The sequence below is a fragment of the Acomys russatus genome, chromosome 3 (assembly GCF_903995435.1).
Source record: "Acomys russatus chromosome 3, mAcoRus1.1, whole genome shotgun sequence".
NCBI lineage: Eukaryota > Metazoa > Chordata > Mammalia > Rodentia > Muridae > Acomys > Acomys russatus.
Window position 1 is genome coordinate 80,239,796 of NC_067139.1, and position 23,971 is coordinate 80,263,766.

The 23,971-nt window shown below is 42.2% G+C and overlaps 1 protein-coding gene across 1 annotated transcript in view; it reads right to left on the reverse strand.

Moving 5' to 3' along the window:
• Armh4 (armadillo like helical domain containing 4) overlaps positions 1–23,971 on the reverse strand; it is a 77,305-nt gene that overhangs the window by 38,127 nt on the left and 15,207 nt on the right. Inside the window, exon 4 of the mRNA XM_051142993.1 lies at positions 15,591–15,857. Within this exon, the coding sequence (XP_050998950.1) occupies positions 15,591–15,857 (267 nt within the window). The remainder of the gene's footprint in view (positions 1–15,590; positions 15,858–23,971) is intronic.

A 23,971-nucleotide genomic window follows, 5' to 3' on the forward strand; every position in this document is an offset into this window, starting at 1 on the left:
AAACATCTAAATGTAAAACCATTTGTATTCGATCAAAGGCCAGGCAGCAAGATAACTCAGTGAATAAAGATGCTTGTTTCCAAGCCTAAAACCTCAGTTGGGTCCCTATAACACACGTGGTAGAAAGAGAGAAGCGAGTCCTTCAAGTTGTCCTCTGACTTTTACACATGTGCAGTAAGACTCATGAGTTCACATGTATGTACGTGTACACACACACACTACACACATACACATCAAACAAGCAAACAGAAAAATATAAAAGTAAAAAAAAAAATTTCAAATGAAATCACCACCACAAATAATCTCAGACACATCTGAACTGAGGCAGGATGGGGTTTCCTCTTGGCCTCAGAGCTTTCCCTGAGAAGAAGAAGATTTTCAAGCCTCCGCCATTAACGTAGTGAATTTAGGTAAACATAATGCAGCAGAGAGGCTTGGTTGTCTAGGTGGGCACTTCTCTCTGGAAGCTTCACCCATTCCTTCAGCAAATCTTCACTGAGGTGCTATGTGACCACAGGCCTTGTTATGGACCCTAGAGAGCTAACTGTGGATAAGCAGGCTCTGAACCTCTGGGATCTTAAATCTAGTGGGAAACTCAGAAATCAGACCAAATCCATGAAGAAGGACAGAACAGAATAGCACAGCTATGTCAAAGGAGAACAGAGTGAAGGCCGGAGCCCCCAGAGCCTCCCAGAGCCCTGTGCAGACAGTGATAAAAGAATAAAAGTGTGATACACATAATGCCACATGCAAATAAACATATATATGTATATGTATACACATATATACGCGTGTGTGTGTGTGTGTGACTTCTCATCTAGGATGGAGGATGGCAGTGTCCCCTTCAAAAGCCAAAGAGTATCTAATCCAGTGGCTCTCACCCTTCCTAATGCTGTGGCCCTTTAGTATAGCTCCTCAATTTATGCTGACCCCCAACCATAAACTCATTCTGTCGCTGCTTCTTAACTGTAATTTTACTACTGTTATGAGTCATAATGTAAATATCTGTGTCTTCCCAATCGTTTTAGGTGACCCCTACGAAAATGTTATTTGAACTCCAAAGGGGCCATGACAAGTTGAGAATCATTGGTCTAAGCAAAATCCTAATGCCAGGCATGAGAGACCCTCTTTTGATTTGTAAGACAGGACTATCCAAGGGAGTCTCAAAACATACAGCCCATTGCTGTTGACTTTGGCTGCTCACCAGAGGGTGAAGGTAAATCCCTATTGTGTAAGGCGCCCTGCAGTTAGGAAGCAAGGCCCAGATATGCCTGATCTGGGAATGAGCTGAATGTCCCCTCCCTGAGAATTACCTTTCAAGGCACCAGAGGGTGACATGCAAGTATCTAAGGAGGGAGGAAACCAACCAACCTCATCAATGCCCCGCACAGCACAGGAACCATAAGAGTGTGGTAATGACACAGATATCCTGGAAGAAACCAACAGTTCTCGCTTTGGACTTATGACCCATTCAATGGGAGGGAGACCATGCTTGGTACTGGAAAGTGACTGAATGCTCAGTGTTTGTGAGCTCAGGGTTATGGGAGGAGAATATGCGTAACCACTAATTTATTAAACCAGCACAATCCCTAACAGTAATTTATTTATAAACATTTGTTCTTATACCCACAGATAAATGTAGTCTTCACTCTCACCAAGGAGACTTTTCTTCACAACAGACAGAGATCACCGAGCCACAAGCAGTCCAACTGCAGAGTTCCAGAGCCCAGTTGCAATATCAAAACTCTCCTGCACCTAGGTCTCAGAGACAATCGCTGAGGAGGGGGAAACAAGATCGTAAGAGCGAGAGGATGGAGGAGTTTTCTGTGAGATTGCATCTCTCAGTAATAATAGAAGCTTCACACACAAAGTCTTGGCAACATGAGTGCCCAACTGTGGGCTGAATAAGGATGACGCCAAAGAACATGCCAAAGAGGACAGAGAAAAGCCATGAGGCCTCGATCCTGTACAAACAGGTATAGACAACCGAGGAAAGCTGGGAGCGAGGAAAGCTGTGGTCTTCCCCAGAGAAATTCACACCAATTGGCTGTCGGTGCTGAAGGGTCAGCCCTGACAACACACATACAAGTAACACTGTGTGAATTGGACAGATTGTGCTTAGAAATAGATATATATATATATATAAATATCCACATATGCACAAAATGACAATTAGTGGAAAAGGGCCATGAATTTGAAGGAGAGTAGTAAAGGAGAGACTGGAGGGAGGAAAGAGAAGGTAGGAACACTGCAATTAAATAATAATCTCAAAAATTAAAAATAAAAACTTTTAGTTCTTCTTATTTTCATCTTCCCCAAAACTGGCTGTCTGCAAACTGGTTATAACCATCAACTGTACATAAGTGGACATGATGGAATGGAATTTCCGTACTTAGTCTTGTAACAGAAGAGCTCAGTTCCTAATGTCCTTGCATCAAAGGCAGCGTTAAATGTTTCTATGATAAGCTTTCCATGTAACTTTTCATGCAGTTCACTGGCAACAGTAACTGTCTCCACCTGATGCATGCTGTAGTCTTGAACTACACTCTGTGCTTCTCAGGACACAACATGATGAACAGACAGCATCGTATTTAACTTACTCAGCTGAGACTAAGATGAAAGACAACTGTCTCCTAACGACTTGCTACTAAAGGACACAGAAGTGGAATCAGAGAACAGTTAGCCTTGCTTCCCAGTCAGCAAGGAAGTGTGCTAGTGGTTGAATTTAGAGTTACACAGCCAAAGGAAAGTTGCTGATCCTCCCATCATGAGAAGGATCTGCTCCAAAGATCTCCTGGCCATCAGTTTAGGATGGATATAAAGATATCAAGGCGAAAGGTAAGCGTACCAATTGCCACCCATTTCTTCTTGCCCACAGTTGCTGCCATTTCCACTGAGGTGTGAAATACTGTAATAATTATGCCCATCCATGCATGTATGCAGCATATATGCATCTGTTTGTTCATTACTCTCAGGAATCTGCCAGATACTATGACAGGCCACTGAAAGTACAGAGAAGAAAAAGGCATGAGTTCCCACCCTTAAGAAGATCATATCTTTGCCTACAGAAATGGCTGAGCCATTAAGGGCATTGGCTGCTCTTCTAGGGGCCCTGGTTTGATCCTCACCACCCACATGGCAGCTCACAACTGTCTGTAACTACAGTTCTGGGAGAACCAATGCCTTATCCAGCACCAGACACAAGTAGTGCACAGACATACATCCAGGCAAGACAAATACATATATATATATATATATTATATATTATATATATATTATATATATATAATAAATTTAAGGAAAAATTAAAATAACATTTCAAAATAATGCTCACAATATTATAAGGAAAACAAACAGTATTAAATTTAATACTGTTATTGCAGGGCTACGGGGGATTAAAAAAAAATGGGACAGTTATCTCAGCAGCATTCTCCTAAGTTAGACCTCTGCATCTGTTGTAGAGTGAGTGAATATCCACCGACAGAGGAGGTTGGATTGGGAGAGAGAATGGCAGTCAGAAAGGCTGAGCTGTGCAGCTGCAGAAGCAAGGAAAAACACTGCATGCTCCAGCTGCAAGAACACCGTGCCAGGTACAAAGTATACAGACAGCGATGAGGCAGCAGAAGGTGGCTCTTATAGAGGGTGGATTCTAGTCCCCAGAGTACAGAGGGTGGATTCTAGTCCCCAGAGTGCAGAGGGTGGATTCTAGTCCTCAGAGTGCAGAGGGTGGATTCTAGTCCTCAGAGTGCAGAGGGTGGATTCTAGTCCTCAGAGTACAGAGGGTGGATTCTAGTCCTCAGAGTGCAGAGGGTGGATTCTAGTCCTCAGAGTACAGAGGGTGGATTCTAGTCCCCAGAGTGCAGAGCTCCAAAGCCGTGCAAGGCAAAGTTAATTTGCCCTGTTAGCAATGGGGGTGGCCAGCTCAAGGGGTTCATATAAACTGGATCCTACTGTCTTGTGGGAGTTGTCTCTCAGAACTTGGCATCAGTAGTTCAGTGGAGCTGCTGCTGTTAACAGAGGAGATGAGACTGTGTTTCGACACAGTGTCTCTGAAACCATGTGGAGAATAGATGGGAAGTGGAAGAGCTGGAAAAATAGGGTCTTGGGCTCTGTGCTCCTATCAGTTTGAAGAAGAAAAAGTTGAAAGTCCCTAGATCACAGGATGAAAGTTCCTGCTAAGGACAGCAACATAAACTCAGAGGGGGAGATGGGCCAGCTCCATTGGAGGTGACATCATATCAGATAAAAGCTAAAGGCTCTGAGTGACTAAAAGGTTTACTTAAGGCCACAGCATGCTAACAGCACAGCCAGAGCAGTAAGTCTTCCTGGGCTACTATAAGACTATGCTTCTGTTTTCAAGTTATAGCATCATCAAGCACTGCCAACTCCCTAACACAGACAAGAGGACCTCAGGAGACAGGCCTACAGGATCTAGAGTTTGAGGCCAGCCTGAGCCACATGCTTGAGTTCAAGACTAGTTTCAGCTACACACACACACACACACACACACACACACACACACACACACACACAGAGAGAGAGAGAGAGAGAGAGAGAGAGAGAGAGAGAGAGAGAGAGAGAGAGAGAGAGAGAGAGAGAGAGAGAGAGAAAGGAGAGATATGAAATAGACATAAAGACATACATAAATTAAGAGTAAGCTTTTCACTTTCACTATACCTAATATTTATCTTATAATCTGGTATGTATAAACATTTACTTATCTAAAAAAATTATTGGAAATATCATAGTAGCCTTAAGTCATAGTTTTTATACAATGATAATTAAATGAAGGGTTTGAATGTATTTTTAAAAAATTGACAGAAGTCCTGAGTCAGCTTTTTTTTTGTAAAAAATGAAATAAAATAACAGAGAACTTACTTCTGTGAGGTCCTAACTAAAAGCAAGAACCACTGCCAGTGATTCATGAAACAGATTTTTTTACAATACAGATTTTTTAATCCCCTTAAAAAGTGGCAAACAGATTTAGATTTAGTCATTCAGAAATCAATCTTTGGAATGCTTGATGAATTGCATTTGGATTTTAAAATATAATTAATGAACCACTCGAGATACAGGTAAACATGAATCAGAGGAGTTTTATGTTTTGTGTCAACCTTTATTTTACTATCTGGTTGAAATGTTCAAGACTGAACGCAATGGCCCATCCCTTCCCACATGCCAGATCAACTCTTGGCTTTGCCTTTCCCACTCCTTTTGCTTATGGATCAAAGCACCCCAGTGTGAAATGAATTAAAATTCCAGGGAAAGACAGAGTGCTTCAACATTAAGTGTGCCTTCCACACGCCACGTGCTAATGATACTGAGACCTTCTCAGAGTATTTCAGTGCAAAAGCCGAACACTAGGCAGCTTGCATTCAGTCAGGAGATACACGACAGTAATATGAATTGTAATTAATTTAGGTAGTTTAAATTACTTAAATAACATCAGGAGAAGGAAGCTAATCTGTATGCAATTCAAATAGTGCAGATGGCAAATGAGACCTAGCACAAGCCTGTGGGGTTCCTAAAGAGAGTGACGCCAGGAGGTTTTATGCCTTAGCATATAGTGGGATCATTTCTTGGGGGTCACCACCTCTTTAATCCGTTTTCCCAAATGTTTATGGTTGCCTCATGATTATCTATCTGTTGGATGAATGGGATGGAACAATTTATAGATCACATTTTTCCTGAAAAAAAAAAAACTGTGTGTGTGTGTGTGTGTGTGTGTGTGTGTGTGTGTGTGTGTGTGTGTAATAGTATTTGTTTTGGAGTTGGGGAAATGGATAAAACTGAACATCATTGCATTAAGAGAAATGAGCCAAATTCAGATAAATACTGCACACTGTCTCTCAAATGCAGAACCTACATTTAAAATGTGTGTGTGTGTGTGTGTGTGTGTGTGTGTGTGTGTGTACATTTGTAGATATTGGGTGAGGATCATAAAACTAGAATGGAGATCATAATGAGAGAGGAAAGTGTCTTAAAGAAATAGAGGAAATAGTCTATGTTGCCGTGTAAGCACAAGAGAAAACTATCTCAAGGAAGAGAGTGCATCAAAGGGGAGCAGGGGCCACAGCAAGGGAAGTGGGTGTGTGGGACAATCTGAAAAAAAGCATAAGGACACTTAAGTGTAAAATCCCATAAGGATTCCAATCAAAATCCATAAGGAATTTATATTTTGAAAGCCTTGAAAGCTAACTTTAGAGCAAGTGATTTGGCTCAGGTGGTAGCTCTTGCTGCTAATCCTGATGACCTGAGTTCAATTCCCAGATCCTACATGGTGGAAGGAGAAAAGTAACTCCCACGACTTGTCCTCTGGCCTCTGCATACACATCATGGCACACACAGGCTCCCACGTGTACATGCACACACATATGCAAATTAATAATAATACATCTATATAGTTTCAGAAAATTTTGTGTTGGCTGAAGGATTTGAGTTTGGAGTGAGGAATAAATGATGATGCCTGGGCAAATTTTAAACTGCTTTCCCTCTAACAGAATCTTTCAGGTCACAGATTTCCAGAGGTTTTAGTTGACTACAGCGCCACCTATTGCTACATTTAAGGAAGTGCCATCTTCCCAAATGCTTATTGCAGAGGATGCCTCAGACAAGAAAGATCCCAGGGCGTTGAGATGCCACATGCCATTATGTACAATAATCCTTAAAGTTATCTCTACTTTGAATAGAGGACACTTCTGTGTTGATTTCACTGATGTGTCCACAGAGAATTAGGCTCAAAACCCTAAACACCAGTCCCTGACTGCAGCGCCCCCTCCTGGGAGCCTGGCTGAAGGAGGCTAGGAGGGGGCTATCACGGATGACTCACTAGAGGAAACACCATTAATTCAGTTCCTCTAGTCTGAATAACACGCTTATGTTTATATTTGGCTTTGTGAAATTCCCACTTCTTTGGGAAATTGTCCCATAAAAATTGGCAACTCCAACCTAATTAAAAAGAATCTGAAACCTAGAATACTATGAGGCCTATCTTGGCCACTTGAAAAATTAGCACACTGGTGCCTCTTGTGCACATCAGAAGATGCTCAGGTGTTGAGATGGGCAGCCAGGTCAGGGGTACAGAGCTTACACAGCATGTGCAAGACCCTGGCTCAGGTCCCCAACACCACAAAGCTAAAGGTGCAAAAGATACTAGAGGCAGTATTGGTTGTTACTAATCAAACACAAACCCCATCTGGTGTGTACATGTTCACATGTGGTGCCTTTGATTTCTAAAGCAGTTATTATCTTTAAAAAAGAAGCCCCTGTTTCTTTCTCTCACCCTGTTTCAAACTGTTGCTACCTTTACTAGAGGACAACTTGAAAACTCATGCCCACTTAATTCACACTGAGATTCAGTCCTCCAGAGGAACTCAGATGAGGAAGACGTTAAGTCAAAACCTCCTCAGTGCTGAGCCTGCCTTCACTCTCGGGTCCCTCCCCGAGTCCTAATACTCTGTATGTCCACACATGACTGTCCACAGCCTTTTACGTGGACTGGGTTGGAACTTTTGGATGACCACAGATCTGTATCCTGCACCATTTTCTGTGAATGAAGTTTCCTGTGCAAATAAGAAGTAGAAGGGATTTGAGATAGAAAAGCTATAGATACTGATTTCCAAATACTGAAAGGAAATGATCAAGTTCCCTGCTTGACTTCAACCTGAAGAGATCAGGAGGCTCAGCTGTAAGTCTTTCTCCAGCACTAACTGAAGATATGGGGACACTGACTTGACTGCTCTGATTTCTATTGTAAACATGAAGTGCAGGCCTGAGAAATAGGCTTCATGAGTGAAGGGCAGCCAGGCAGGCTCGAAGAGAGGGAGCAGGCCTGCCTCTGACCACACTGCCCGCCTCTAGGCACAGGGGCAGTATGCTCCTATAAACCCAGCCTTTGGGAGGTAGAGGTGAGAAGACCCCCCAGGCCTTGCACATCAGGAAGCTCCAGGTTCAGCGAGAAGCCCTCTCTATCCCATAGCCTAAGGTGGAGAGTGACCCAGGAAGATAATTGATGTAGGACCCTGGCCTCCTCATGCATGCTCACACCATGCACTCATGTACACACACACACACATACACACACACACGGGGGGCGGGGAGAAAATGGTGAAGTGTGTTCCTTTTCTAAACATTATTGAGTAAATCCAGTCGTGTTTGAAGACTATTCCAGATTGGTTAATACAGTGGTCCTACATTTCATTAAGATAATCACTTTGATTAGCATAACCTCAAATCAAGAGATAAGGACAATTGCCTGATTGATTTTGTTTGGACACAGCTAGAAGGCTTTCAACATCACCTTGGCTTATTGTCATTTTTTTGTTAAAGAGAGCAATTTAGACTTTGCTTCTTCCTTTTTCCAGTTCTAATATTTCTTCTTGTTTAATTGCCAGAAGAGCCTACTTAGATGTTTTCATATGTTAATAATTTCCCAATTGGTCCCTGCAAGGGCATTCTGATTGCAAGGAAATTAGTTCGCAGCGTTTTCCTGGGGTTTAATGTGCCATATTAATGTTTTTATTAACTGTGGCTGATGAGGGGATTGGCTTCTGGCTTCATTCCAAGTCTCCTTTTCCCTCTGTCCGAAGGAGAATCAACTATTGGATTTTCACAGGACTTCCTTCCTAGTGAAGGGAAGGAGATGTTTTCCAGTAATCTAATTCACTACGATTCATTATCAAAAAGAGAGCCCTGAGGGACTAAAAAATATTAAATCAAGGGGAAGATTTGACACTTAGCTCTTTGGATTTGAGAACATGCATGGGATGGGCCCAGGCCCTCAGCACATATGTAACAGCTGGGCAGCTGGATCTTCATGTGAGAGTCCTAGAGAGGGAGCAGGCCTGCCTCTGACTATACTGCCCGCCTCTGGATCCTTTCCCTTGGACTGTCCTGCCTTGTCCAGCCTCAATAGAAAAAGATGTGCAGAGTCTTACAGCAACTTGATGTGCCAAGGCTGGGTGATGTCCATGGGGGTCTCCCCTCTTCTGAGGAGAAGAAGCGAAGGAGTGAAACAGGGGTTGGGGGGAGAAGAGAAAGGGAAAGGTGAGATCAAGATGTAAAGTAAAAAATTAACTTAATTAATAGTACTAATTTAAAAGGATATTTGGGTTTTCAGAAAGACTTTTCAAAATCAAATGAGTCTAAATTTATCTAAGGTAAGCTTTGATACAAGAACCAATAAAGACAGACAAAAAGGGAAATTCTCAAACCAGAATCCATAAGCATTTAAGAGGTGAGTTAGAAGTAAGCCGCAGGAAAAGCAACTCTAGTGTCTGTTTTAGCCAGTGGCGGAGAGGACAGAGTATATATAAGTGTCTACTGCTCTAGGCAAGACTGAGCTGTTTTTATTCCTTGGTGGGAACCTTACAACATCTGTCTCTATAAGACCCTCTGATTAAATATTTGGAGTTTTCTCCTTTTTGTTTTACTTTTCTTTTCTTTTCTCTTCTTTCCTTCTTCCTCCCTTCCTTTCCTCCTCTCTCTCTCTTTCTTTCTTTCTTTCTTTCTTTCTTTCTGAGTCACTGTGTTGGTTTGGCTGGACAAAAATACAACAGGTAGTCCAACCATGCCTTGAACTCAGCCCTGCTGCTTGTTGCTGCAATTGAAGGCACATGCCTCTACGCTCAGACAACTAGAAGTCTGTAATAAACTCTCATTCTGAAAATGAAACATCTGATTTTCATCTGCGTTACAGTCTGTGCCAGTGAAGGTAACTGGCCCATTGTTTCAAAGGCCTGATCATTTCTACAGCACAAAATAGTGCAAGACACAAAACTCAAGCTTAAAAAAATTAAGATTTGAGATATAGCTCAGTTTAGAGATCAAAAACTTGACAAAAGTGCTTTCCTGGTGTCTGTAAAGCCCTGGACTCAATACCTAGCAACACTTAAAGTCCTGCATGGACGCACATGCTTATCACTCCAGTGCCTGCAGAGGTTTTAGAGCTTCAAGGTCATCCTCGGTTATATAGCAGATTTGATGCCAGGCTAGCTGAACGACTCCCTGTCTTAAATAAATAAACAAATAAATATCTAAAGTGCAAGATCATGTTCTGGACAATCTAGCCTCAAAATGTTCTCCAGAAAATAAATAGTAAGTGCATCGTGTGATAGGCAGAAGGATGAAGAACAAAGTATGAAAACATAGTTAAAAACGCTACAATGAAACCTGCTACTTCATATTCTAACTTATGAAATTATTTTTTTAATATATAAAAAGAAATACAAAGAAGAAAGAACCCCTGTGAAAGAGAAGATGTGGAGGGAGAATCTGGGGACATGCATCAGTCAGTTAAGTGCTCAGAGCACAAGAAAAATACCTGAGTTTGGTCCCCAGCACCCATATTAGCACTGGATACCATTTCACATGTAGATAAGTACAGTGTAGGGCACAACCCACAAAACTACGCTTGATATCCATTCAGCTTGGAGAGAGAGGATCAGACAGGGTCTCACTCTGTAGCCCACACTAGCTAGAACTCACCTACTAGCCCAGATTTGCAGGCTTATGTAAAACTTACAGCAATCCCCCTGCCTTAGTGCTGGAATTATACAATGAAACTCTGAGCCCAGCTCATGCTGTCAGTTCCAAGCCCCATTTGTCTATCAGTCCTTTCCTCTTCCCTGACACCTTCTCAGCCCTTGGTGAAAAGGAAAAAGCAGCTTATAACCAGCAGCACCCACAGCTGCTCATCAGAGCCCATGAAGTATAACACGGAAGGAAGTATAACGCTGTCCATGCAGGCAGCTCCTCCTTTTCTTCAGGCTCCTCAGGACTCCTCCTGTCTTCTGGAGCTAATGACTTGGAGTTTGAAGCCTTCTGGACATCTGGGAGCACAGTGGGGCTGAGCTGCAGGAAGTCCGTCATGTTGGTGCATTTGTCCTATTTATAGCCTATCTCCTGCTAAGGAGGGGACTGAGAGAGCCTCACAAAATGTAACAAGACCAAGAGATAAAAATAAACAAATGGAAATTTTACACAACAGGAGTGTTTAAAACTGCACTGAATATGTGGATGCAGGAAAACAGAAATCTCCAACTACTACCAATGTGCAAGTGACCCACATCAAACCAAAAGACCATGAAGAAATAGCACTTTGGATTCCAAGGCAATGCATGCTATGTGATCATGCTTCTGAGGGAGGGAGATGCTGTCTTTATCTCTACTCTAAAGGCAGGGACCTGATAGAAAGAAGTGATGTCTGCATCCAAGTTACCTGTTTGACCTGTGTAGGAAAACCAGTTCAATTCCCCCAAAGAAAAGAGAATGGCTTTAGACTCTAGTCCAGAAACCTACCCCACTATCATCTCTGAGACAGAAAGGATCCATATGCATCAGCAAATGCTTAGCCAATCCCATTTGCAGGTGTCTACGTCCACACCTCTGTAGAAATTTTTATGGGGACCATGATGTTTCAAAGGAAATTAAAGTTTGAACATTGAATTTCCATCCATTCTCTATATGAATTGTAAAATGCTGGAAGATTTTTCTTCTAAGAAACAGTAATAATCCCTGTGGAGGGGGCACAGCACAAGCTTACTTGGTAGAATATTTGACTATCACACACGACACCCCGGCTTTGATACCTAGCTCTGCAAAGAACTGGGCCTGGTGGTAGGAGCAGGGGTCAGAAGTGAACGTTTATTATTCTTGGATACACAGCAAGGCTGAGACTCTGAGACCAGAGTGCTTGAGCCCACAAAATCCCATTCAGGGGGCAAAAACCTTAAAACCTAAAACCAAAAACATTAATACACAAAACACCACTAGAAGCAACATAAGTTTTTACTGTTGAAGATTTCCTTCAAAGCAGAGAAAGAAGCATCTCCAACCTTCTTACTCAAATAGAGCTCTCACCTACACAGAAGCTACCTCCTCAAGACAGGACACACAGTGGATCCCAGCTAGGGCAGCAAGCCTGTAGATGTCACATTCAGGCACCTTTTTTAGTTAACTGAGCACCTACTTATAGATAAGTAGGCAGCCAAGACTGAGGACCCTGCTCTGGGGGATTCGCCCCGTGTGCTGTCTCTCTTTGTGCTTTTTACATTGGACTAATGTTTTTATTTTCTTTTCCGTCCACACACATATGTAACTGCAAAAGTCCCAGAAACCTCCTGAATATTTTAAACCTCAGCTTACGTGTCCCTTATAAGAATTCACTAACATTTGCTGCAATGCCCACCCTGCCACTGTCCTTTAGAAAGCACCTCTTCCTTGCTGCCACAGTATATGGTAAGTGTTTGGTCTCAGCTGTGCGTTATTTCTAGCTGATGGTGAAAGAGGAGAAGCGAGTGCTGTCGTGTTTTAAGGCCGAGTCTTCCTTACAGCCGAGCAGTCTGTTTCTTGAAGGCGTACCTGCCACACCACTGCAACAGTGCACTCTGCTTTGCTGTCTTTCTAAAGCCCATTCATCTCCGTTTCTCTCCCATTTAACTTGAAAAACAGCCAGCGAAGGAAGCTGATAAGTGGTTCCTTGTGGGGTATAATGCATGAGAACTTCTTAAGGAGTTGTCTTACCTAGATAGCAATTCTGCACCCCCCCCCCATTGCCTTCTGAAGGCACTGCATGCTAATCTAAAGAAGGATCTACTAGAAAAGGTGACATAAATTAGTGGGTGGCAATACAACCTTCTAAAGTCACATCTCACAGATGGATGCCAACTATGCAACGTAAAGCAATGGTGATCATTCTGTTCCTTGCTTTGGAATAGCTCGGCTACTATCCTCACATCTGCGAGGTTGTTCTTTGCTCCAGGATAATTTATGACATGGTAATATATCAGTCTTTCACGATCTACAAAACACAGAGCACACATTCAGTAGGGGATCAGCGAATGCCCCATGGAGAGTGAAAGATGTATCTGTTGCCAGCATTCTTCCTGAGACCATTCACTAAGTAAATATAATGACATTTAAAGGAACTCCCAAAACAATTTATTTCCTCAATCTAGTGCCCAGTGCAATGAGATATGCAGGCTTTTTGGAATAAAAGTGAAGACAGTTACAATGATTCAGCATTCAGATAACTGATGGCTTTTCCAAATCTCATTCCTCTAGAACATCAGTTAAATGGTACAGTGGCCCAAGATGCTCTCTTCATGAGGAAAGGCATGAAGTAATGCTGTGTGTAAGATTTCCCCCAGAGTTTATGAACTCAACACATATCTAAAGTAAAGTCATTAGCTGAACATGGCTAGTTACAGAATTCTTTAGACAGAAGAGACACAGATAAGAATATTTAAGAACTGAAGACAGAGAACACACCTAAAATCACTAATGGGTGTGAGTGACATCCTCTCTATCTACTGCACCAATCATACTTCCTCTGTCCAGGTGGTCTCGTGGCTTAATCCCAACTACTTCCTGGAAAGGTGAATTCGGCTGGAGGCAGAGCTCTCTGCACTCATAGCAACACACAAGTGGCGCGAAGAAGACAGAATTTCAGAAAACTTAGGTCTGTGAATCTACTGCTTTGTGCTTGAATGTTGTCTACATTTTCTGTTCTTGCTACTTCATGGAAAGTAACAAGTACAAGTTACTTCATGGATCTTGGTACATTTGCACTTTTGCTGAAGTATTGTGAAGAAAAATCAGACCTAAGTATACAATGTCTACATGCCGCCCACAGGTGACATACAATTATACTTTCAATTTGTTTCTTCTTGCTGCTATAACAAGTTAACACAAAATCAGGGGCTTAAAACATCACAAACCTATTCATAGTTTTGGAGGTCAAAAGTCTAGAATGGGCCTGACTGGGCTCAGATGGATGCTGGCAGAGCTTCTTTCCTTTCATATCCCCTCCCAAGACTCTGTGTAGTGGGGAGAGAGGCACAGGTGGGACTGAGTGGCTGTAATCTCAGGTGAGGGGATACTGATGCTTCTCTCAGTCTTTCTAGGAGGGACCTAGCTAATGGGGAAACTCCATACGATGCTTTAGGAGGTTGTCATCAACGCTGGAACTTCTCAGTGATGTGACTGCATGTACATCACTTGCTCTTCTGTAAGAAACTCCGACCCCATATTACCGTTAAGTCAGCCAATTATATTCATTGATTCACCAAGCTGAAATTCAACAGTAAGCACTGGATGCAAAGTCACACTCTCTGGAGAACCATCCGCCATCATGGCATCTCCTAATCATGTGCCTATTAGTTAGGAAGTCTCATCTATATATTCTCTAGAGTTTTATCCCAATCTATAGGGTGCTAAGCACAGAATTCCACCCAGAGCGTGTCCCAAACCAACAGTAAAGTACTGAAAGAAATAACTCCAAGCGTGGCTTGATGGCTTTTATGCCCCGCCCCCAGCAGCTGTTAATGACTCAGAATATTTTAAAGAAAGGATTTCTTGGGATGGGATAAACATTGAGATGTAACAAGAATAAATTAATAAAAAAAATAATAAAAAAAATAAAAATAAAAAATAAAACATTTAAAAGTTAAAAAAAAAAAAAAAAAAAGAAAGGATTTCTTTGGTGAAGAGGTGACTCATCACACATCAAGAGAGTGAAGAAGACCTACAGTGTCAACCAACCTGGGCTCATGGGGGCTCACAGAGACTGAACCTCCAACCAAAAAGCAAGCATGGGCTGGTCCTAAGCCCCCTGCACATATGTAGCAGATGCGCAATTTGGTTTACATGTGGGTCCCCCAACAACTGAAATGAAGGCCCTCTCTGACTCTGATTCCTGCCTTTGGATTCCCGTCCTCTAACTGGCCTGTCTGTCTGGCCTCAGTGGGAGAGGATGTGTCTAGTTCTAGAGTGACTTAATGTGCCAGAGAGGGTTGGTACCCAGGGGGCACCTCTCCCTTCTCTGAGGAGAAGGAGAGTGGAGAATTTGGAGAAAGGGTGTCCAAGGGGGTGACCAGGAGGAGGGGAAGGCTGCAATCAGGGTGTAAAGTCAATAAATAAATAAAATTTGAAAAAGAAAAGAGTGTGAGTCTCTTACTCAGGGCTCAATAGCTTCTATCTGCAGTTAGAGTAAGAGGAAAATAGAAGGGAGGGAGGAATGGGAGGATACAAGGGATGGGTAAAAATTGAGATGTAATATGAATAAATTAATAAAATATATTTAAAAATAAAGGGATGGCTTGGAAGAACCCATAGCCTGGAAAGAGAGTATAGAGATGGGATCTAGCCCACACCCTCATCTGTGTTAGCAACCTGGACCACTCACCAAGAAAGAGGCACCACATGACTGAACATGTGACTGCTGAGTGAAATTGCATTTAAAGTGAAAAGTCCCCAAATTACCAAATGCCACACCCAGTACCAATAGAGAAACTTCTAAGGACCAAATTCTGAAAGGACAGAGGGTGACAAAATCCATTCCAGTCCATGTGTGTGGCTTGTTCGAGGCCTGGCTAAGTATCTCTCCTTATCCAAACATCAAGTAACTGGACTGGAAATGGACAGTGGTGCATTGGAGTTAGCGAAGTAAAAGCACAGATCCAGAATTCCTGGGGACATAGCTGATAATTTGCCTGTAAGAACACACACATAACCATAGGCAGAAAATATTTCTTTAAGACAGACGCCCTTAGGCAAGGGGGAAAGGAACGGATAAGTCAAAGGACTCTTACCCAGACCTTGATTCTGTTGTTCCCACCCAATGGCTTCTGGCACCTGGTAGGTGGCTACCTCTAGTAGATCCATTCCTCTGGGCTCTATGTCAGGCCCTTGGGATGTGATGCCAGGCAGAGTAAACCCTGGTAGCTCAGTGTCACCATCAAAGTCCTTATACAAGGAGTCTGAGTCTTTATCTTCCTCATCTTCCTCCTCATCTTCCTCCTCATCTTCCTCATCTTCCTCCTCATCTTCATCCTCCTCATCCTCATCATCTTCAGCCTCTGGAAAACAGAATTCAAAGAAAAACTTGAAGACATTTAATGAGCATATACTCAAACACATTTTTTTGAAGTGACACAAATTCTACAAAGTAATCGTGTTTGCCTTTTAAAACCAATTGTTAAAGTCAACATTGGGCTGTCTAAGCTTTACGAAATGGTGTGCCTGATATGCACCCTGTATTAGATAAGATAACCCTCATGTTTATTAGGAGTTAAAGTTTAGGAATTGTGGTTGTTAGGTCTTTTTGTGGGTTTTGTTTGTTTTGTTGCTTGACAAGACACGAGCTAGATTCATCAGGGAAGAATTAACCTCAGCTGAGAAGGTGCTTCAATAAGATCGGACTGTAGGCAGGTCAGTAGGGTATGGCTTGTGTGGGAGGACCCTTCCCACGGTGTGCTGTGTTATCCCTGGACAAGTGATCCTGAGTTGTACAAAAAAAAGTAGACTGAGCAAGTTACGAGGAGCAAGCCAGGAAGCAGCACTCCCCCATGCCCTCTGCCTCGGGATCCTGTCTCCATGCCGGTAAGTTCCTGCTTTGACTTCTTTCACAGTAAACTATAATGTAAAACATGAAATGAATGCAGTCTCCTCAAGCTGCTCTTGGTCAGTAATAGAAGGTTAACTAAGACAGGAACAGGAGACATCCTGTTTTCTGGAGGTCCTAAAATATTTATCTGTTAGAAATTACCCTGACATATCAAAGAATATAAAAGAAATTATTTTCATCTTTTTAATAATAATATTAAAGAAGAAAACATTATTTTGATGACTTCTCTTTCCATCTTCTACATCAGTGAATAGAATTCAGCAATGTCACATGAGAGGCAGATGGGCTTGGGTTGCACTTTCCCTGTGGGATAGTAACCTCCAAACCTGGAAATAATTACAGGAACATTCTCAATCAGTGCTAAAGAGAGTTATGAAATTGGACATTTATCATGCACACCCATCACCCATGAAAAGACAACAGCATTGTTAAGAGTTAACTATTACAACTGAGCCTTCTTGGCACATCCGGTGGAGTGGTCTGAGGGACCTAGGAATCTGCATCTAATTGGCTTCACTGATTTTAATTTTCCATGAGGAGGCTCTTAGAACTTAGTTTGAGGATGAGAAATGGTCCCTGAAAATAGATATGATGCAGATCTGGAGAACTGGTGATACAATTTGTAGGAGAAACACTTGCTGATTGTTTTTATTATATGAAACAAGAGGGAAAAAGATTCCCCCATCAATTGGAATGCAAAGATAATACATCAAGAAGTCTACTTGAGACACATTATGTGACAGCCATGATGATGACATCACATGCAAAGGCCAAAAGCCCAGGAAAGGTGGAGATGTGGAAGTAATTAACGGACAACAACATAGACTAGGTTCTTGCTCCTTTTAGTTTGCTATGAGCGTGACGAACTAAAAAAGTACTGTCAGGTCTGGGGTGCACCTCATTTGACAGAGTGCTTGCCTAGCATACATGAAGTCCTAGGCTTCATCTCCCACCCACCCACCCCCCACAGAGAAAGGGAGAGAGAAAGAGAGGGGGGAGGAAGGGAGAAAGGGAGAGAGAAGGGGGAACTAAGGAGGGAGGGAGGGGAGGAGGGAGGGAGGGAGGGAATGAGGGAGGGAACACTAAAACACAAAGCAGCAGTACCAGATAAGAATGCCAGATGGCTCAACAATGCTTGGTGACATTAAGTGATATGTTCAGAGTAGAAATTTTTTAAAAAATGTCTTGTCACACATGACCAGGAGAGAGAAAAATGTGTCTAGACAGTGTCCTCTCTGAGCCAGTCTCATCTCTCTGGCTGCTCTCTGATAGATCATCTTAACAGCAGCTTCATAACCCAAGGAGCCTTTGTTCTTCTGAGAGGTGAAGCCTCTGAGACACCCAAAGGCATTGATGACGTTATCCCACAAACTCACACTGCTGCCTGAGCAGGGAAGGAATTCACAGGCTCTGTCTCACTTACCAGGGGCTCATTTAATAACAACTTCGGGTGCTCAGATAAAACGAATTTGTTCAAACCCAGAATAGTTGTCCTTCTAGGTTAGGGCTTGCTTTCCTTATTAATTATAAATATACCTTCAGTTTGTGGTCACTGAAGATCAAGCTTTAATTTACTTATGACTAGGCTAATACAAACTTCACTGGCCACCTCATAGGCAGACCTCAGCAAAGGCTGGCCCAGGATCTCTAATGCAGACATTTTTTCCATGTCCAAAAGACCAGCACATAGCGAGCGTCTCCAGACTGTCATTAGCACACCACAGGAGTGAAGAACTCTTGCAGATTTGCCATCCCAGGAAGAGGGAAAGTACCAGGAGAAGAACCTGTGTCCCCAGCATGTCTCCACGCCTGACTCTGGACAGGTCCTCACCTGTTCCTTCTGCCTTCTTACAGCGGCCATTCTTCATATGAACCCTCACCTTTGACCTATGTGATCATTAGTTTTATAACACAGAGTTTTCTTTTCACTGAGTTTTCCCTTCTGCTTCTATGCTTAAAAAAGGATCCAAGGCAGACAAACTAATGTACATGAAAAAGTAGAAGGCTACTGTGAAGAAGGGAACTTCCCTGGGCTGAGTTGTGCTAGTCTCTGCCATGTCCCTCTGAGGAATGGGAACACCTTTCCAAGAAAGAAATGTTTACTGGTATCTGGGAACCCTGTGCCAATAGATATTTCAAGTTCAAAAACAAGGGCAGAAATTTGGCTCAGTGGGTACAGCACTTGCCACCAAAAGTGAGGATCTGGGTTCAATTCCTGAAACCCATGATGGAAGGAGGGAAGTTGTTCTCTGATACTTCCTCCCCAAACACACGCACCATGGCATGGATGCACTTGCGTTCACATGTGTCATATCCAAACACTTGTACACACAGATGACAATAATAATAAATTGAATTAAAATGTTTTAGTTAGTAGCAATGTTGGTATAAAGGTTTCCACATATGAGAATAACTACAGCCCTAGGAATGGGATTATTTTTATATTCAGCTTGTTCTTAGGTTGAGCATGAAATTGAGTATGAAACTTAAAAGCCAGACAGGGAAGCTTAAATTTGTTCTAAGGATATGAAGCAAGCCTGCAGCAGATGGCTCTCTAAGAGTAGGGTGGCTGAGAAACCGCAGACATTTCTAACTATCACAAAATCCAGCACCCCAAGGCACTAAGCTGGTTGAGAATTTACTGAACCTCTAACATTTCTAAAACCTTAAATATTCCCACCTTCATATTTTATCATATGTGAGATATATACAAAGGTATTTGTGTATATGTATATTATGAAGTTTAACATCAAAATTCAATATAAACAGCATACATATACGCATAACATAAATGTGTCACCAAGCTTGCTAATGCAACAACCCCAGGGAACTCACCATTGCAATAAAGAATTAGAATGTGTTCAATAATCTTGCCTGAGGGCTGAAGTAATGGCTGAGAGGTCAAGAGACCATCCTGCTCTCGCAGAGGGCCATGTTCAATTCCTAACATCCACTTTGCGTAGCCCAGAACCATATTACATTTCACATCTAAATGGATCCCCTGTGATTTAACTACACTCACATGCTCACATGCACATGGTTATACACAGATACACACATACACATACTAAAACTAAATATTTATCACACACGTATTCTTGCAACTGTATGCATACTCCTTTATTAGCTTAACCTCCTTCTGCTCCTAATATTATTCAAATTTACTGAATGGCGTATGCTAGCACTTTTAAATTGTACATTCCACTACATTTCTAAGCCTTACTTTTGAATTGGTTCTGAAAGCATTACTCTTCATGTTTAACCAAACAGAAACTAAATATTGTCATTGTCTTAATTTTATCATTAGGAATCATTAAAGGGAGTTCTAATCACTGCCAGGGAAATAGCTCAACAAGTGAGAAAAATTCCCAAGTTTAAAAACAAACACTGATGCCGCTAGAAGCATCAGTAATCCGTGCACCACTACTGTGAAACAGGATGGAGGAATACGAGAATCAGCCACTTGCTCGCCTGGCAGATGCTGTGCAGCAGCAGAAACAGCAAGAGAATCCTCAGTGGGGTGAGAGAAAATGGACTCAAACGTTGTCCCCTGACCTGCACATGCACCCTTGGCACTGCTGTCTCTGCACACACACACACACACAAGCAAGCAGACGTCTTTATCATCCTCGTGGTACCGTCCTGATTTACATCTATTGCTGTCCACTGTTTAGCTCTGTCCTCTCCTCCTGCTTCGTAATGGATAAGTGGTTGTAATGTCTGAAAATGGTCATGGATTTACTTTGTTCCTAGCTCTTCCTGAGTCTCAGCCCTTGCTGCCGGAGTTGTGTTTCTTCCTCTTTTAGCAGCCCATTTTGTAGAGTCTGTTTTCAGTGCGTTGCCTTTACTCTTTAAATGCATGGGCACAGAATTCTCAGTTTGTCTCTTCTTGGCATGCTGACGATGGAATCCTGTCCTGTAGCTTACATTCCCAGTGTCCTCCGTGAAGTTTGTTCTCAGACTCCTGTTTCTTTGGAAAGGATCTGTCTCTTTAATGCCTGAATTTGTTCTTTCTAATCTGGACTTCAAGAATGTCTTTCTCCTCCTAACACTCCCCCATGCCATCTGCTGGGTCACATGTGTGTGTTGTGATTTCATTCCTCATTTCTCTGCACATGGCTATGACACACTGTGCCTGACAGTGTAGTCTCTGCTGCCCTCAGTTACGGTGGATCGCCTGCGTGTTAACTTGTTGATGCTCATTACAAGTTGCAAGTCTGCTTGATTCTAAAGTGTGAGAAGCCTCTGGGTTTCTACTGGGAATTTATTCCCACTTTTGTCATCAAATCCAAGCTAGTATGCCTTCTAGAGACCCTTCTGCCTGGTTATAAACTCAATTATCCATGACCTACTGACCTTTCTATGGTAAAAACCCATCACATTTCTGTTTAAACCTGAAATCCAAATATAACACATTAACAAATTGTTTACACTGTCTTCCCTTGATACACTCCCAACAAACTAAGACCTCCTTTTGCTATTCAAATCCTAATTTCAAATAGTTATATGAACATCTGCCACCTGATGTATATTTTCTTTTTTTAATATAGTTTATTAATTTATTCATATTACATCTCAGTTGTTATCCCATCCCTTGTATCCTCCCATTCCTTCCTCCCATTTTCTCCTTACTCCCTTCCCCTATGACTGTGACTGAGGGGGACCTCTTCCCCCTGTATATGCTCATAGGGTATCAAGTCTCTTCTTGGTAGCCTGCTATCCTTCCTCTGAGTGCCACCAGGCCTCCCTGTCCAGGGGACGTGGTCAAATATGGGAAACCAGAGTTTATGTGAAAGTCAGTCCCCACTCTCCACTCAACTATGGAGAATGTCCTGTCCATTGGGGTTTGAAGTTTACTGCATGTATTGTCCTTGGCTGGTGCCATAGTTTGAACAGGACCCCTGGGCCCAGATCCCCCCATCATAATGATCTACTTGTATCTTTTCAAATTAGTTAGAACCTCAAAGGGTGGTGATATGACTCAGGGAGTAAAGGCACCTGCTGCCCACCAACCCTGATGACCCAAGTTTGATCCCTTGAATCCACGTGATGAAGGAGAGAAGGCCCAAAGTCACCTTCTGACCTTCACGTGTGCATCACGTGTGCGTGCGCTCACACACACCTAATTAAAATATAAAACTCAAGTGATATTATATATTACCTTCTTCAAAAAATTCTGTCCACCACTTCATTTATCTCTTCTGAATACCAAATAAATATGTTTTGAAGCTTCCCATATTTGCCTACACTATTTTATAAAAATATTAAAATTTAAACTCCCTTCTTAATGCTTAACAGAACATATAATTTATATTTTCCTGGTAAGTGGCCTTAACACCGTTTAAAACTGGTTTTAGTGAGAAAAGGTCTGAGGCAAGACAATTAGTCTACTTTAAACAGTACTTGCAAAATATTTTAATGTTTTTGTTTATTTCATTTAATCTTCCTTTCTTTAAATCTGTATGTTTTGCTCTTTTTTTTAATTTTTTATTTTTTTTATTAGTTTATTTCTTGTTACATCTCAATGTTTATCCCATCCCTTGTATCCTCCTATTCTTCCCTCCTTCCCCCCATTTTCCCATTATTCCCCTCCCCTATGACTGTTCCTGAGGGGGATTACCTCCCCCTGTATATTCTCGTAGGGTATCAAGTCTCTTCTTGGCAACCTGCTGTCCTTCCTCTGAGTGCCACCAGGTCTCCTCCTCCAGGGGACATGGTCAAATGTGAAGCACCAGAGTATGTGAGAAAGTCATATCCCACTCTCCACTAACTGTGAAGAATGTTCTGACCATTGGCTAGATCTGGGTAGGGGCTTAAAGTGTTTTGCTCTTGATCTCATCCTCCCGCTCTCTGGCTAACAGGTTGGAGAGCGCATCCCACCCAGTTCACCTGCCGTAGCTAATTAATATCTAACCTCCTCCCAGCCTGGACCACATGGATGTGCTCTGCTCTGCCATTCTCATCTTTATGTTATCGTAATGCAGAGAGCCTTTATAGCAATGACGATGAACTGTAGACTGCGGTTTCTTAAGGTTAGGCAAATGACTCTCGATTCAGATCACAGCCTCTCTGCATGTCTCCCAGGACACAGAACTAGAAGACTGACCACTCTGCTTCTCCAGGCTTGTTTATGGGGAAACACAGATGTGGTGTTAGCCTTGAATCTACAAATTTTGAGACATCCAAAATAAAATATTTTATCTCAGTTACCATAAAATAATAGTTTCCTTAAGCAAATGAATAAAAATTATGCATAAAACATCACACCCATGCAAAAGATAAACTACAGATTGGATAGGGTGATATTGATTTTCTAAAAATACCTATTAAGGTAGGTTTTTTTCCCCTTCAAACTGTAAAAAGAGTCAACAATGAGGGGGATAGGCTATTTTGCAGAGATATGCTTTATTTATTATACCTGTGAGTGCTCACTTGTTGAAAGCAGACTTTGTCATATCCTTTTTACAACATTCTAAGGATGAAGCACTGTGTCTTGCTCAAAACCTCCCCTCAATATATACCCCCTTTATGAAGCCTAAATACATTTTTTATTATTTTGTACTATGTGTGTGTGTGTCAAAAGAGTCTGACATTATCTTTTAAAGGAAAGTCCACCTACAGCCTGTTGTCTCACTGGGGAAGGTGGCGTGGGGGAGATGACCCTTATAGAAATTGACCTCCGCCAATGCTAGAGACTGATCTCCATGCCCTCCTTTATCTCTTGCCAAATACAATATAAAGAATTACTTAAGAGTACTGAAGTTCCTTGACCTAATTGAGTGCAAGTGTCAGTACAGATTCCTCTGAGGCTGTGAAGTAATGTGACCTCTCAGTGGTGCGCATGATACCTAAGACGTTTATAAAAGAACATGACTGGGAACTATCACCTCATTCACACTGTTTTAAATGCTCAATTTGGGGTCAAAACTAGTGCCAGACTTGAGTAGTCACACAGTGAGAGAAGGGAAACAAGAAGGTCATCATAAAGACAAGGGCATAATCGTGGGAAACTGACTTGTTTGTTGCCCAGACCACAGTGGGCAGCATCATTTTCTAAGGAGGTGACCCTAGGAAAAATAAGAAACTAATTGAGCATGATCCCTCCAGAGAGCCATCAAGCAGCCTTCCTCTAAAGTCTGTGCCTCTCTGCCTAGCTGTGAGCTCCCTGGCTAGAGGTAACGCTGTAGGGATAGCCAGTAGGCTTGCCTTTAGCTCCTGCCTTGAGTTCCTGCCCTTAGGTTTCTGCTTTGACTTCCCTCAGTTACGGAACATAATAGGTAGTTAAAAAGAAACTCTTCCAATTCCCAAATTGCTTTTGATCATAGTGTTTTCTCACAGTAACATAGATGAAGCTAAAATAGGCTTCTAATGAGGATGGGGTTGTCTCTGAAGGATAGAGTGTACAGGGAGTTAATCATGAGGGTCACTGAACTGTTATTGCTTTCCCACAGTTAAAGGTGAGAGGCAGTGTGTATGTGGGAGATGGGGTCACTACTAGGCCTCAAGTAGCCTACCATGCTGAACCCCTGGAGACTCTTCATAGTATTTTGGAAGGGGATAGTTCGT